General features: G+C 40.1%; 1 protein-coding gene across 1 annotated transcript; it reads right to left on the bottom strand.

Moving 5' to 3' along the window:
- Nucleotides 1-2,576: 2,576 nt before the first annotated feature.
- On the bottom strand, nt 2,577-3,540 carry LOC136836155 (E3 ubiquitin-protein ligase RNF12-B-like). The gene is made up of 2 exons (XM_067100152.1): nt 3,444-3,540; nt 2,577-3,058 (listed from the first exon to the last, which is right to left on the bottom strand). Exons 1-2 carry the CDS (start codon nt 3,538-3,540, stop codon nt 2,577-2,579), a joined length of 579 nt encoding a protein of 192 aa, XP_066956253.1.
- Nucleotides 3,541-14,551: the final 11,011 nt, after the last annotated feature.

A 14,551-nucleotide genomic window follows, 5' to 3' on the forward strand; every position in this document is an offset into this window, starting at 1 on the left:
TATATATATATATATATATATATATATATATATATATATATATATATATATATATATATATATATATATATATATATATATATATATATATATATATATATATATATCAAATATCAATGGGATACTTACTTGATTCTGGGTGGCAATGGATGAACGTAGGAAGTTTCTAATATTTATTACACGCCTGACTCAATATAGGACAATTCATAGACAAACAAGGGAAAATTTGTGGCTTAGGGCCTTCTTTGTGTGTGGGAAAATTATGTAAACTCAAGGGTTCTTTTAACTAATTATATTTGCATAACAAACACAGGTCAAAAGAATGAAGAATTAATGGGCAGGTAATAATAAGGGCCTGCTAAATAAATGAATCCTGAATAAATACTCCACGCTGATGATGTCTTCATAACAGGAAACATTGCAGGGAGGTTAGAAAGGGGACTGCACATGGATAGAGCTGAGAGATTCCATTGTTGAGGCCTAACTGCAAGATATGCAAGATGGTTACTTGCAAGATTAATAACACGTTCAATGGGAACGGAGGAAAATGCACAGATGGTACCAAATAAGGGAAAATAAATGAAAAATCAGACAGAGAACTAACAGGAATCGTGACTGACTAAGAAACCTTATTCCTGTACATTACCTTCATCAAGCTGACGGTGTCCTCATTCAATATGGAGCTGGTGATGGAGGAGGGAATTAAAATGCCCACTACAAAGGTATATTTGTTCAAACCTCGGGGTCAAACATGTGGAAAGTTCAAGGGTCAGGCAAGGTTAAGGACGTTTATCCTCGGTGGTGTTCTGAGCATTTCTCTCTCTCGATTTCTGTTGCATTGTCTATAAATAACCTTTGGAGATTATGCAGTGCATCCGACATAGGTGGCTCAAAGGTCAATCTTCGTCATGTTTTCTATATAGGCCACATGGCAGCAGTTAACCCTCATTGAGGGTTCAGAATAGGGCGGGGTGCCAACTTTCTCTTTTTTGGCTCCTCCCTTGCCTTATTTGATGCCGAGAATGTACGACGGTCACCTGGAACAAGGCCTTAGGCAGTCCTTTTGAACAGAGAGAAGGGTTAGTCTTAACCATTTTGGGGAATGAAGGAGAGAGTCTATGAAGGGGTGAGTGGAAACCCACAGTTCTAGTAATTAAAACAATTGAAATGAATTTTATTTCTTTCTCCGCTATGTTGCAGATGTAAAATTGGACACAGGTGGCTTGGAGAGCCTCCATTCGTTGCACCTCCCCAAAAAGTTAGCATTCACACCCTAGATCGTGTGAGAATGATTACTAGCAAGCCAACTCACTTAAAGACTTTACTTAACTTCTCTCCCATTTCCCTTTGGTGCCTTATAATTTAACTTAAACTTCTGCATAGCAATTAATTTCAAGAGGCAAAACAACACTGTGACATTTACATTAATGCAGAATAAATACTTGCTACTAGAAATGACAAATTCTTATCATTAAATTCCTATTATGTTAAGGCAGCATTAATCAGAATATTCTCACAGCGTAATGGTATAGTTAAAACAATGAATTAATACTAGGTTAATTCTAGAGGTAAGTCATGAACTCTTAATGATAATCAATTACGAATTCTGCACATATGCAGTTAGTCTGCCTTGAAGAGGCATTGCATTAAGGTAAACGTGGGCTTGGTTAAGAGCTTCCATGATACTTGAGCAACAGCTCAGTGCCATTCGGGCACCATAAACACAATGTTGCAAGTTTGAGACTCGAGATTTATTACAGAGATTCACAAAGAAAGTAGGTGACAGATTCAGAGTAATCAATGATTGTTAACAAAAGATGATGATTAAATATGCTGAAATTACATTCCTTAGCCTATGGAAAATGGCTAGGTTCATTCTTTAGCCCAACAAGGCCACAAAGGTAGCCAGAGGGTGTAACTCCTCCGGCAGGATCATTTGCCAGCATCTACCATAATGGCACTGTGCCAGGTTGGCACTCATATAACAATAACTAATGGCGATGGCATATCGTATTTTAAATGCATCATGCTGCGGCAGGCATGAAAGGGAAGTCATAGGACTTATATGGTTGGCATATCTGTCAATGGCACTCTGCATTGGCAAAGGGGATCAAAGTAAAATGGGGGCCTTGGTAAGGCATAAAATAAATGTGAGTGATTATCAAAAGTAAGGAAGGAAAATGTTAAAGTGAAAGAATAATGGATAGAGTTATAAAGGAAATAAATAGGTGAAGGACCCTGATATCCTCTTCTGCATAGAGGTGCCAAAGTCTTCGTAGAATAAAGGGATGGCACTGTGCCATTTTGGCAAGGGTGCCAGGAGAGCTCGGGGTTCTCTTTAAGCTACCTGGGATTATCCACGCCTGTGGTATTTCCTCCACGGACCTCTCTTACTTTGATGGTTTGTCTCAGTCGGGGAATTGGTGGAACCGGACCTGGGGAGGGTGTTTGATTGCTGCCAGCATCGGCTTCTTTGGCGGCTGATGCAGGGGCCTTCTTTACAGGCTCTATCATGATCCGTTGCAGTTCCTTGAGTTCATCAGCCAATTGAGACATGGTAAAATCCTTACTCACTGTTAAGTCTGCAGTGGACTGAGACAGAGTGGAAACGGTCGTGGGGGTGTGAGAGGCTCGCAGGTAAGAGTGACCAGCTCAGGCACGGGTTGCAAGCCCGCACCTTTAGGTGAGCTTCCGCTGTGGTCGGGACGATCCGTCTCCCTTATTGGCATTGGTAGCGGAGCCAAGCTGGGAGAAGAGAGGGAACCTGGACTAGGATCTCTGGAATGGAGATTGGGTACATGCTCTGGCACTGGCACTAAGGCAGGGCCAGGCACTAATAATTGATTAGGAATTTGTTCGTCGTTCGGGACGGACAGAGCTTGGGCATTGCTCAGTGTACCAAGTGACACTGGCAGAGATTGTGAATCAAGAGTGGGATCTCCTAGACGGGTATCTATTTGGGGCCCTGGCACTGGCACTGGATCAGGGCCGGGCACCGGAATAGGATCAAGAATTGATCTTGATGGAGGGGGCCACTGCACATTGCACTCATGTGACTCTGGCAGTGGAACGAATGTAGGCGATTGAGGCTTACTTGTGCCTAGTGAATGATTTGGGGGATTTGGACTCCTGGATTGCTGTAACTTAGATGGGGACTGGAAGTCCTGTCCCAGGAGGATGTCATAACCTAACAGGAATGTATCTGGCGACTCCAAGGTCGCAGATTTCAGGTCTATGAGGTCTCGTGATCCTCAACTTGGCAGTAGGAAGTATCATCTTAAAGTGACTGGTACCCTTAATCGTGACGAGTTTATGTCTGTTAATGGTAACTCCACGGGGAACTTTGTCTTCCCTTATGAGGGACATTTGTGCGCCAGAATCATCAAATGCCTTGACCTGGCTGGCAGGACACCTACCTCAGGGAAATGCCACCTAAATGGGACCCTGGGCTGGAGGACCTAAGGTTGTTGGGTCGGTGACTGCTAAGGCAAGGGTGGCATACTTGCTTATAATTATTAGGGCATTTTGCCCATTGGGCATAGTGCCCATAGACTTTGCAAGCGGGGCAATAAGTCCGGCTATAATCTGTACCTGGCACTATCCCACTGGAGGGAGCAGATCCTTTACCCTTTGTCCACGACCCAGGTGTGGCTCATTGGCGTGTTGTCCCGTTTCAGGACGTAGAGGGGTCTTCTGGTTGTTTCTCAGCCTTCAAGTGGCACTGTTCAGTGGGGTGCCCTATTCTCTTACAGTACCCACAAATGGGTCTCTTATGGGAGTGCCCATTCTTGTGAGGTTGCTGGGAGCTGGTTGAGGCAGGCGAGGAGGGATATAATTTTCAGCCATGGGAACGAGGATGGGGATGATGCATATCCCATATGTCAGCCCAACGGCAGCACTCTACCATTGTCTTACGTGCCTTATCTCATAGATGAGTGGCGAGAGCTGATGGGGCATAAAATAAGAAGTCCTCGAGCTGGAAGAGTTCGAGGACATCCTACACACTAGTGTCCTTGAGAGATTCTAGCCATCGTTTTAGGGCCTGGGTCTTTATGAAGATCCACTCAGACCATGTTTGTCCTGATTCCTTGGGCATATTTCTCCACCTTTTCCTCCAATGGTCGGGAGTTATTTCAAAAGCATTTATAATGGATTGACAGACACAGTCAAGATTTCCTTGATCCTCAGGGGGGAGAGTGTTGAATGCAATTGCACCCTTCCCTTCAAGGTGCTCTCCCAGGATCAGAGACACTTTTTCGGTAGAGAGCTGATAGGTCGTCAGGAGGGTGTTGGTGTGTTGTTCTTGTCGTGAGCTGCCATTGCAAGCTGATGGGCTCTTTCTTTCTCCTTCTCCTGCCTTTCTTTTTCCTTCTCCTGCCTTTCTGCCTCTTCTTGTTTCTCCTGGGCTGCTCTTTCTTTCTCCTTCTCCTGTCTTTCTGCCTTTCTTTCCGCCTTGGCATCATCTACTCCCTCTTGGACCCAATCCCTCAGGGCTTGTCCTTACAGTCCCATGTCCCTACCAGCGGACATGTAGAACTTGAAGTCCTCATTTTGCTGGGCTGGATGTTGCAGACATCTTGAGATAATGCTTACATGGGCGTGACCCGTTAGAAAATTAATGTCTGAAAAGACTTAGGGCTGTTCGAGTGAATAGGTTCAATATGTCTGACAAGATTCAATATGTTCGAACTGAACAGATTCAGGGTGTCTGAATAGACTCAGTTGTCTGAAAAGACTTACACTTCAGGTGTCTAAAAGACTCAATTGTTCAGAATGAATGAAAATTAGTATGTCTGAATAAGACAACTTCAGTGTCTGTTAATGTCTGAATAAGACAAATTTCAGGGTGCCTGAAGACTCAGTGAAAAGTTAATATGTCTGAATAAGAGAAATTTCAGGGTGTCTGAAACACTCAATTGTTCAGAATGAACAAAAAGTAGTATGCCTGAATAAGACAAATGTGTCTGAATAAGACAAATTTCAGGGTGTCTGAAAAACTCAATTGTTTAGAATGAACGAAAATTAATATGTCTTAATAAGACAAATCTCAAGTTGTCTGAAATGACTTAGTAAAAATTAATATGTTTGAATAAGACAAATTTCAAGGTGTCTGAAACACTCAATTGTTCTGAATGAACGAAAATTTAGCCCAAGCTAATGTAAGCCTTTATGTATGTTTTATTTCGCGGAGAGACGGTGCAGAACTAATAAAAAAAGGGCTTACAGGGTTATACACTTATGGTATGTAAAGAAATTTTCCTTGCGCTGTCAAATAATTTTAAATGTGGCGTAATGAAAACAGTACATCGATCCTATCGAATATTAAAATCTCCAATGCACGAGGGTAAGACAAAAATGCTTAATCTTATAATATGCATGGGGCAGTCCGGACTGCCTAGGGTATGCGTGTTGAAGGAAAGGAATTGTTATTCTCCTTTATCAAAATAAACCTTAGCTCACACGTGTACTAATAATAGTACTCAAGTGTTTACTTCTGGTCTCATGACATCTGCCATGAATGAATGAGTCAGGCGGGTGGGGGGGGGGTCGTCTTGACCGCGTGTCTGGCTTTTTACCTGAGCCTACCCTTTTCCCAAGCTCAGAGGCTCCCGCAGTAATGAATGAAAGAGGAAATTCTCGCTGATACATTCGTCAATAAATAAATTTGTTATGCCCACAGATTAAATACTTCTTAGAAGTATTACGTAACGTGTATTTGCGATCTACCTTCAGGAGGATATGGCGTTTCGACCCTGGTCCCACTCCCTGAACACTCATTCCCCCTCAGGCCCCACACACCCTTCTTTTTCTCTCAGCAAGTCTTTCGCTCTATTCGTTTCACGCATCCCCTCTCTCTCTCTCTCAAATGTCACAAAGATCTCTTCCTCTCTCTCTCGGCATTCGCCTCACACATTCTCTTTCTCTTGCATTCCACATTAAAGAAATGAAATGGATCATCTAAGGAAACGCAATCTTTCCTACAAAAATAGATTTATTATTTAAAGCAACCCAACAAGTAATGAATAAACAAAGCAAAGATTAAAATGCATCATAAATGAAATTATCAAGTAAAAAAACATCTAACTCAAGATTTAGTCTCAGTCTAACTAAAAATCTGATTGTGGCTAATAGCCTGCAAATTCAAAAACTCTCACATACTCTATCTTAGACATTGTAGTCTAGTCTCAAAAGGTCTTCCACTTGGGAAATTTAGACATTGCTAGGTTTGCATCTGTCTTTCTATAATCACACCACCATGATAACATCATGTCACACAATGTCATCACCATCACAATGTTCTCACCACAATGTTCCCACCACCACCACCGACATCTGTCGAAAGAATTAAGCACAAATAATAATCTCCCAAAAATATGCAAGTGCAAAACATAATAACAAAAAGTCTAAAATGCATGAGTAAATAGCCTACTGGTAAATAGAACACAATAAAATAGAATATTGAAATGGTAAAAAGGTTATGTTGACTTCCCACACAAGTTCAAAAATGTCTTGAAACATGGTAAAAAACATAAGTTCACAATTCACACAGAAAAACGAAGAGTCTGAACTATACTTTATTTTGCCAATTCTAAGAGATTGCAACACTCAAAGATAATGTCTTGACGATCTCGCTCTAGCTTCACTAATGAACGACTGGACTAATTTTTGGGCAGAATTAGGCACAAAATCTAGATTTTCTAACGTACAAACTTATGTACCCACATACCAACTCGGTCATATGACTCGCATACCAAAGCCAATATTGTGTGTTCATCAAACAAACGGCTGAAGTAACCAAACTATTTTCTGAATGCAACGATTTGCAACTGTCTGTCGTGACCTACTACCATCTTGCAGTAACTTCTCTCCATCACACCTTATAACACAGTAATGTTAAAACAGCCATATTTTTCTAAAATATTGCTCGGCTACCCCATAAGAGCGTCTCGCTCTCTTAATGGCGAATCAAAATAAAAGCAAATATATAAAACATAACAAATAGAGCTATGCTCAATTAGCAATGTCTACTGAACTGCAGTTTTAAGTACTGCTCTCATGAAGTACTTGCAAAGTCACTGGGGTCATTTTCTTAGAGCCCTTGCATTTAGTCTTACAAGCACAAATAAGCTTGACTACTCCCACAACAAGAATTATCAGTAAAATAGCCACTAGAACTACCAAAATGGATGGCATAAAATATTGCTGATACTCGACCAACAACGGATCATTGTCTTCTTCTAACGGTGGAACAGTTATCGGCACCCCTGTTGCAGGTACTGGAACTACATCATGATCATTATGCATATGACGCATGAATATCTTCTCGGAACTGTTGAACACAGCACGGCTAAGTATGAGGAAGTCTGTTGACACTACTCGACATGACGCGTCAAACAGCTTGGATCCTTGAAGAATGAACGACATCGACTTGTTACCTCGGCACATCGTCGTAACAGGACATTCTTTGCAGTATATGGCAGTAAGCGTTCTGGTGGTGATCATGTAGTATTCATGTGGAAACCGTATAAAGTCACATTCTGTCGGAGTCTGTCTATGAACTAATGATAATTCACAACCACCCACAGACACAACTGGCAATTGGAAAATATTACTGTCACACACATACTTCTCCCTAACCAAGGTACAACCTGTCTTATAATCAACTCCCAAACCTTGATATTGATCTCCCAAAATGAACATGGTCTCTAATCCATTCCATGTCACTACTAAGTCTCCAAAAGCACTCGGAAAAGGTCTAACAATAAAACTAAGAAAAGGCTTCATTGTACTGACAGGAACGTATACTATTAATCCCCGATCAGACAATCTCACCCTCAAAACATTATGATATAAATACAAATCTCCTCCCTGAATAATAGTTTCGCCCCATGTAGATAAGCAGAATTCCTTAGAACGTTTTGTAAGTATCCTAAAGGTAATATATCACCATACACACGACCATCTGCTGCAGCAATAATTGCTTTTATCTGCATTTGCACTTCTGTCCTTAGAGAATCAGTTTCTTTCTCAATATTAAGAAAAGTATGTTGGATCGTAAGAAGTGCTATTGTCACATCAAGATCTTCTTTCAAACCTTCTACTGTAACTGACAAATCATTCAAAGAATGTCTCATTGTTTCAAAACTACTTCTCAACTTCTCATTACTTTCTTGCAATTTATTTAACTGTTTCCCCTGAGCTATTAAGTCTCTTTGCACTTCTGCTACTTTGATTAAACTTCCAATGGACATCGCTCCAATCGCAGCAATCACGCCAACACCTAAAAGGACTAAAGGTGCTGCTCTTTTACTTCTCCTATTCTGTATAGAAGGTGAATTTCCTGGAGTAATGTCAGGAATCCATTCTAATGTTTTATCTATCCCTTTATCAACTCTATCTAATGTTATTCTCAATTCTTTCATTAATCTAGTTAAAGAGACTGGTAAAGTTCTCTTATTCTCTACTTCATCTAAAATGAACACGAGACAAAAAAAAAAAAAAAAGTATTATATACAGTATATACAAATATCAACTCATATATCCCTCTAACTATATAGGCTACAAATGTTCCATTACATCCCAACTTTCTTTAATTTTGAAATATGGGTTAATTTCGTCACACCAGTATTTACATCTTTTACTACAAATCTATTCCCTTTTTTGATCTCTACAATCTCAAAAGGTCCATTGAACTTCGGACTTAATTTATAATTCGGATCATTCCGAACATTCACTTTAACAAACACTCTATCACCCATAGAAAAAGCTACTCCCCGCTATTTCGCGTTACTTTTCTCTACCATTGCGCGCGAACTAAGTTCAAGTTCTTTACTGATACGCGCAAATCTTTCTCTCACTGTATTTATCAACGAAGTAACCGTAACCTCGCCCCTAACTCGCTCTGGTAACAAATCAAAAGGTCCTTTCAACTTGTACCCATACAAAGCTTCTGCTGGAGATATCTTAATTGTGTCATTCACCATAGTGTTGATACTATATCGCACTTCCTCCAAAGATCTGTCCCAATGTGTATCGGAACCACCCACTGTCATGCGTAAAGCTTCGATTATTTTCCGATTCGCCCTCTCACATAACCCGTTCGCTTCTGGTCTATACGGGATTATAGATACTTTCTTTATTCCCAGTAAATTAGCAAGACCGTCTAAAGTCTTATTAATAAATTCCCTACCATTTCTGTGATCAGACACTCAGGAACACCATATCTACAAATTATCCCCTTAAAGAACGCTATAGCAACTTCCTCAGCTGACTTGTATTTCAGTGGGAAAATCTTGACAAAACGAGTTAACTCGTCAACAACTACTAATAGTTGTCTATATCCATAAGCAGATTCTGAGAAGTTACCAAGAATATCCATATGCACTCTCTGAAACGGCCTGCTTGGTATGGGATATGAACCCAAACGACACGACACCGTTGTCACCGGCTTATTCGCATTGCAAACAGCGCAACTCTTCACAAAGGCCTCCACTGCGGAAAACATATTTTTCCAAAAGAACTTTGACCTAACGTTTTCATACGTCTTGTCCACACCTAAATGAGGAGAACCAAATTTACAATGTACAATGTCTAGAACTTGTGGTACTAGACTCTCTGGCACGATGATTTGTGTAATTTCACCCATGCTTAGAGTACTTCGCAAGTTATACTTAACTTTCCTAACTAATAAATTATTCTCCAACTCTAGTCCAGAAAAAGGCAACTTTTACCCTTTCTTCGGTGAAACTCCCCTGAGAAATGCCTTAGCATCTGATAGTAATTTATCTTCATCTTGCTTCTGTTCGAGCAAGGGTATATCCCAAGTGATATTTTCACCAGTAACATAACACACAACGTTTCCCTGAACATCACGAACAACAATCTCTTCCGAGACTGCCGACTCGCTATTTCTCCCCGAAGTATGCACTGTAGAAATGTGTATGTCCTCTACATGCGATATCTCAGAACTACTAGTATCCGAGACATGAGATACCAAATGTCTACTCTCGTCTCCCACATAGGATTCGGTATGTACTCCCTCATCCTCAACCGGAAAATATCTGCTCAATGCATCTGCAACCACATTATGCTTACCTTCAATGTATTTGAGGCTTGCATCAAAATCTCTCATTGTCAAAAACCAACGTGCTCTCTTGGGCGATAAATTTGGCTTATTAAAAAGCTCTAGCAACAGTTGATGATCTGTAAAAATCTCAACTTTATTTCCCAACAACAACATCTTGAAATGAACAAGGCTAGAGACGACTGCAAAAGCCTCCTTGTCCACAACTGACATCAGCCTTTCGTTACTACCAAGCGTTTTGAACTTTCTGCTATAAAAAGCAATTGGGTGTAATTTTCCCTCAAATTTCTGCATCAAACACGCTCCTATACCTTCCTGACTCGCGTCAGTCACCAAGGTGAACGGTTGACTAAAATCTGGAAACTTCAAAACAGGTGGGTTCACTAAAGCATTCTTAAGCTTCTCAAAAGCTAATTGCTGACTCTCACTCCAAACAAATTTAACGTCTTCCTGTAATAGATCTGTCAATGGAGACGCCATTGTAGAAAAATTCCGCACAAAACGGCGTTAGGAACCCGACATACCTAGGAACGAACGAATCTTCTTCCTGGTTTTGGGAACTGGAAAACTCACGATAGCTTTGACTTTGTCATCATTCACTCTGACTCCTTCTTTAGAGATAACATGACCAAGATAAACAATTTCTTTCTTCAGAAACCCACATTTAGCCAATTTGACTTTAAATCCAGCAAACCTTAATCGCTTGAGGACTTCTTTTAACACCTTTAGATGTTCTTCAGTTGTATCTGTGCATATGAGAATGTCATCCATGTACACAAACACCGACTTTCCTAATAAACCGTGAAGTACTGTGTTAACCAGCCTAGTAAATGTTATTGGGGACCCTTATAATCCAAAAGGCATCCTATTAAACTCGTAATGTCCCTTTGGTATAGAAAATGCTGTAAATTTACGACTATTCTCGCTGAGAGGAACTTGCAAAAATCCTTGCATAAGATCTATAGACGAATATATATTCTTGCCACCGATCTCAACAAACAAATCAGGAAAACAAGCTACCGGGTATCTATCTGGGCATGTCTTCTCGTTCAATTTACGAAAGTCTACGCAATCTGATGCTACCGTCTTTCTTTGGAACCGCTAGTAAAGGAAAATTAAAAGGTGAAGAGCTTGCCCTAATAATACCTTCCGACTCCCACTTCTGAACTTCTTTTTCTACTTCTTCTCTGATCTTAAAAGGAATTCGATACGCTGGAATATATATGGGATTTGTACCTTTCTCTAGGCGGATTGAATGTTCTAAAACATCTGTAACTCCTAATTATCTCCCTTCAAAGCAATAATATCTAAATATTCTTTCAACACTTTCTCTACTTTATCTGAATACTCGGAATAATCAGCTTTAGCCAAATGTTCGTGAAGAACTTGACTTCTGAATTGTAGCTCCTCGCTGGGAAACATGTTACCGTCTCCACAAAAACTCACTATCTTATGTTCTTCCTTAAACTCTTGAAAATCAATTACGTAAGTACCCTTGTGATATTTTTTCACTGAGTCTTGTTAGCTTACTAATTCTACTGTAGTTACGCCTGTGACTGAAACTTCATTTACTGACACCGTACTCACAACGTCTTTGAATTTCTCGGTTCCCTCGACAACGCATACTTGAGAAGGAAACTTTTTCCCTTTCACCGACACTTTAATCAATGTAGGAACTCGCGGGTGCAATTCAATATCTTCTAACAAAAATCCTTTGAAAGACTTTTGTGGAATGTCTTCATTCTCTAATGAATGTGTTACACATGTCGCAGTCTGTGTCTTGGGTTTCTCACAAGTTTTTTCCATGTGTCTATATGGAACAAAACAACCTGGCTCACCTATTGTAATCCCCTGAATTCCCGTAAGAATATTGATGTTATGTCGCATGCAAGAAGGGTGTCCTAGCAAAACCATTTCACCTAAGGCTAATCCTTCTATGACCAAAAATGGTTCTACTATTGTCTTTCCGCCGATACAAAGTGTAAGAGATGACGAACCTAAAATATTCAATCTTTTCGCTTGTACATCACACACTGTCTCATTAGTAGGGACTAATTTACACTCTGGAAATTTCGAGTGAAAAAAATCAGCATCTATCAGGTTAACTGAGCTACCAGAATCAATGAAGAAAGAAATTTCAATGCCATTAGAAAATCCACGTACAATCGGCCTAGGTTCTGGTGACTCTAAGACCTGATTGCTCATTATCCTGTGTCCGTCTTCGAACTTATCTTGTGAAAATTCTGATGTTCGTTTGTGAACCTAGAACTTGCATCATGTGAAATTCTTCTGTCATATCTAGCAAAACTACCATGTGTTTTCCCTGAATATTCTCTCTTCTTTGTGGCTGGGCAAAATCTCCACCCATGGTTTGAAGATTTGCAAGCTTAACAATATCTCACTCTGCAATTTGACTTACTATGTCCTACTTTATCACAATTAAAACAACGAATTGTTGTTACTGATCTCTCTGAGGTTTTCTTCGATTCCACCTGCGCACATGATTTCACTCCTGCATCGTTTCCTAGATTTGAGGAATTTGCATTATTCTGTGGTTTTGAAACTGTTGCTGAAATTTTAGCACCTCCCTTCACAAAACTACTGTCCAGCGTCGGGCATTTTGATAGATTTTTGTTAATCTGTGCAAACAAAAAGGATTCATCTGTATCCTGATCAATTCTTTTATCAAAACTATCTGTAATTATATCTGGGACTGACGTTAAAAGGCAGGCAAAGTGTATCAGTTTTTCAAAACTATCTAAGGAGATATTATTTCCATTTACCCATGGAGAGTTTATCATAGATTTCTTTAACTCACCTACTGCATCAAATAAACGAGCACTGTACGCGATTAATGAATCGTTACCCTTCCTAGTTCTGATAAGCGCTCGTAAATTCCGAACAACGCATTCGCGGTCAATCCCACCATACGACGTACGTAAAAATTCCTGAAGTTCTTTCCAAGTTTTACACCTTCTGAACCCGAAACCGCGTGCTCGTTCTCCAATGTCTCCTTTTTCTAGATCCAGGAAAGCCTTCGCTTCTCTTAAAGCATCAGCGCCACCCGTAATCTTCCTAGAATTCAGATAATTATCTACTGATTCAATAAATGTCTCCATATTTTGATTTAATTTCCCATCAACTAGGCCCTTAAAATTTGTAATGCCTGCATTAAAGTTCGTGAGCCTGTGACTTACAATTGACTGCGACGTCCCTGCGTCTGAGTCCTGCATTTTGCGAATGATCAACCGTCCCCGATCGTAAAACATAAAATGAAACGAAAGAAAACAAGAGAAAAGCGAAAGTTAGCCCTCTCCTAAAAGAAGAACAGAAAACGTACTACTTATCACTCCAGCCTTGCTAACAGAAAACGGAGCTCTGTGCAACTTGTGACGTCACCATCTCGGAAGAAAAAAAAAAAACGATGATTTTGTAGACTCATCATTCCCTTAATTAACTCACAATCGCCACTAATCACACTTCTTTGGATATTTTCTTAACCCCAAATTGCTCTACATATCACCCAGATCTATTTTCACAACTCACCACTCCCGAATACTCGAATAGAAACAAAAAGGATTACCGTGATAACACGTGACTCGACACACTTATCACACCCGCTCTCTTAAGACTGACTTCTCATTCTGCCCCAGGCTAGTCCGTGCTTCGGGCATCAATGTTATCAATTAGTGTATTTTAAAAATTAAACTTTTTCCCGTTGCTATCAATTAAAGCTTCACCCTGCCACTAAATTAAAACTTTTACCGCTGCTATCAAATTAACTTTACCACTGCCACCACAATAATCTGTTATGCCCACAGATTAAATACTTCTTAGAAGTATTACGTAACGTGTATTTGAGATCTACCTTCAGGAGGATATGGCGTTTCGACCCTGGTCCCACTCCCTGAACACTCATTCCCCCTCAGGCCCCACACACCCTTCTTTTTCTCTCAGCAAGTCTTTCGCTGCACTCGTTTCACGCATCCCCTCTCTCTCTCTCTCAAATGTCACAAAGATCTCTTCCTCTCTCTCTCGGCGTTCGCCTCACGCATTCTCTTTCTCTTGCATTCCACATTAAAGAAATGAAATGGATCATCTAAGGAAACGCAATCTTTCCTACAAAAATAGATTTATTATTTAAAGCAACCCAACAAGTAATGAATAAACAAAGCAAAGATTAAAATGCATCATAAATGAAATTATCAAGTAAAAAAACATCTAACTCAAGATTTAGTCTCAGTCCAACTAAAAATCTGATTGTGGCTAATAGCCTGCAAATTCAAAAACTCTCACATACTCTATCTTAGACATTGAAGTTTGTCTCAAAAAGTCGACCACATGGGAAATTTAGACATTGCAAGGTTTGCATCTGTCTTTCTATAATCACACCACCTTGATAACATCATGTCACACAATGTCATCACCATCACAATGTTCTCACCACTATGTTCCCACCACCACCAC

This window comes from Macrobrachium rosenbergii, chromosome 56, assembly GCF_040412425.1.
Source record: "Macrobrachium rosenbergii isolate ZJJX-2024 chromosome 56, ASM4041242v1, whole genome shotgun sequence".
Taxonomy (NCBI): domain Eukaryota; kingdom Metazoa; phylum Arthropoda; class Malacostraca; order Decapoda; family Palaemonidae; genus Macrobrachium; species Macrobrachium rosenbergii.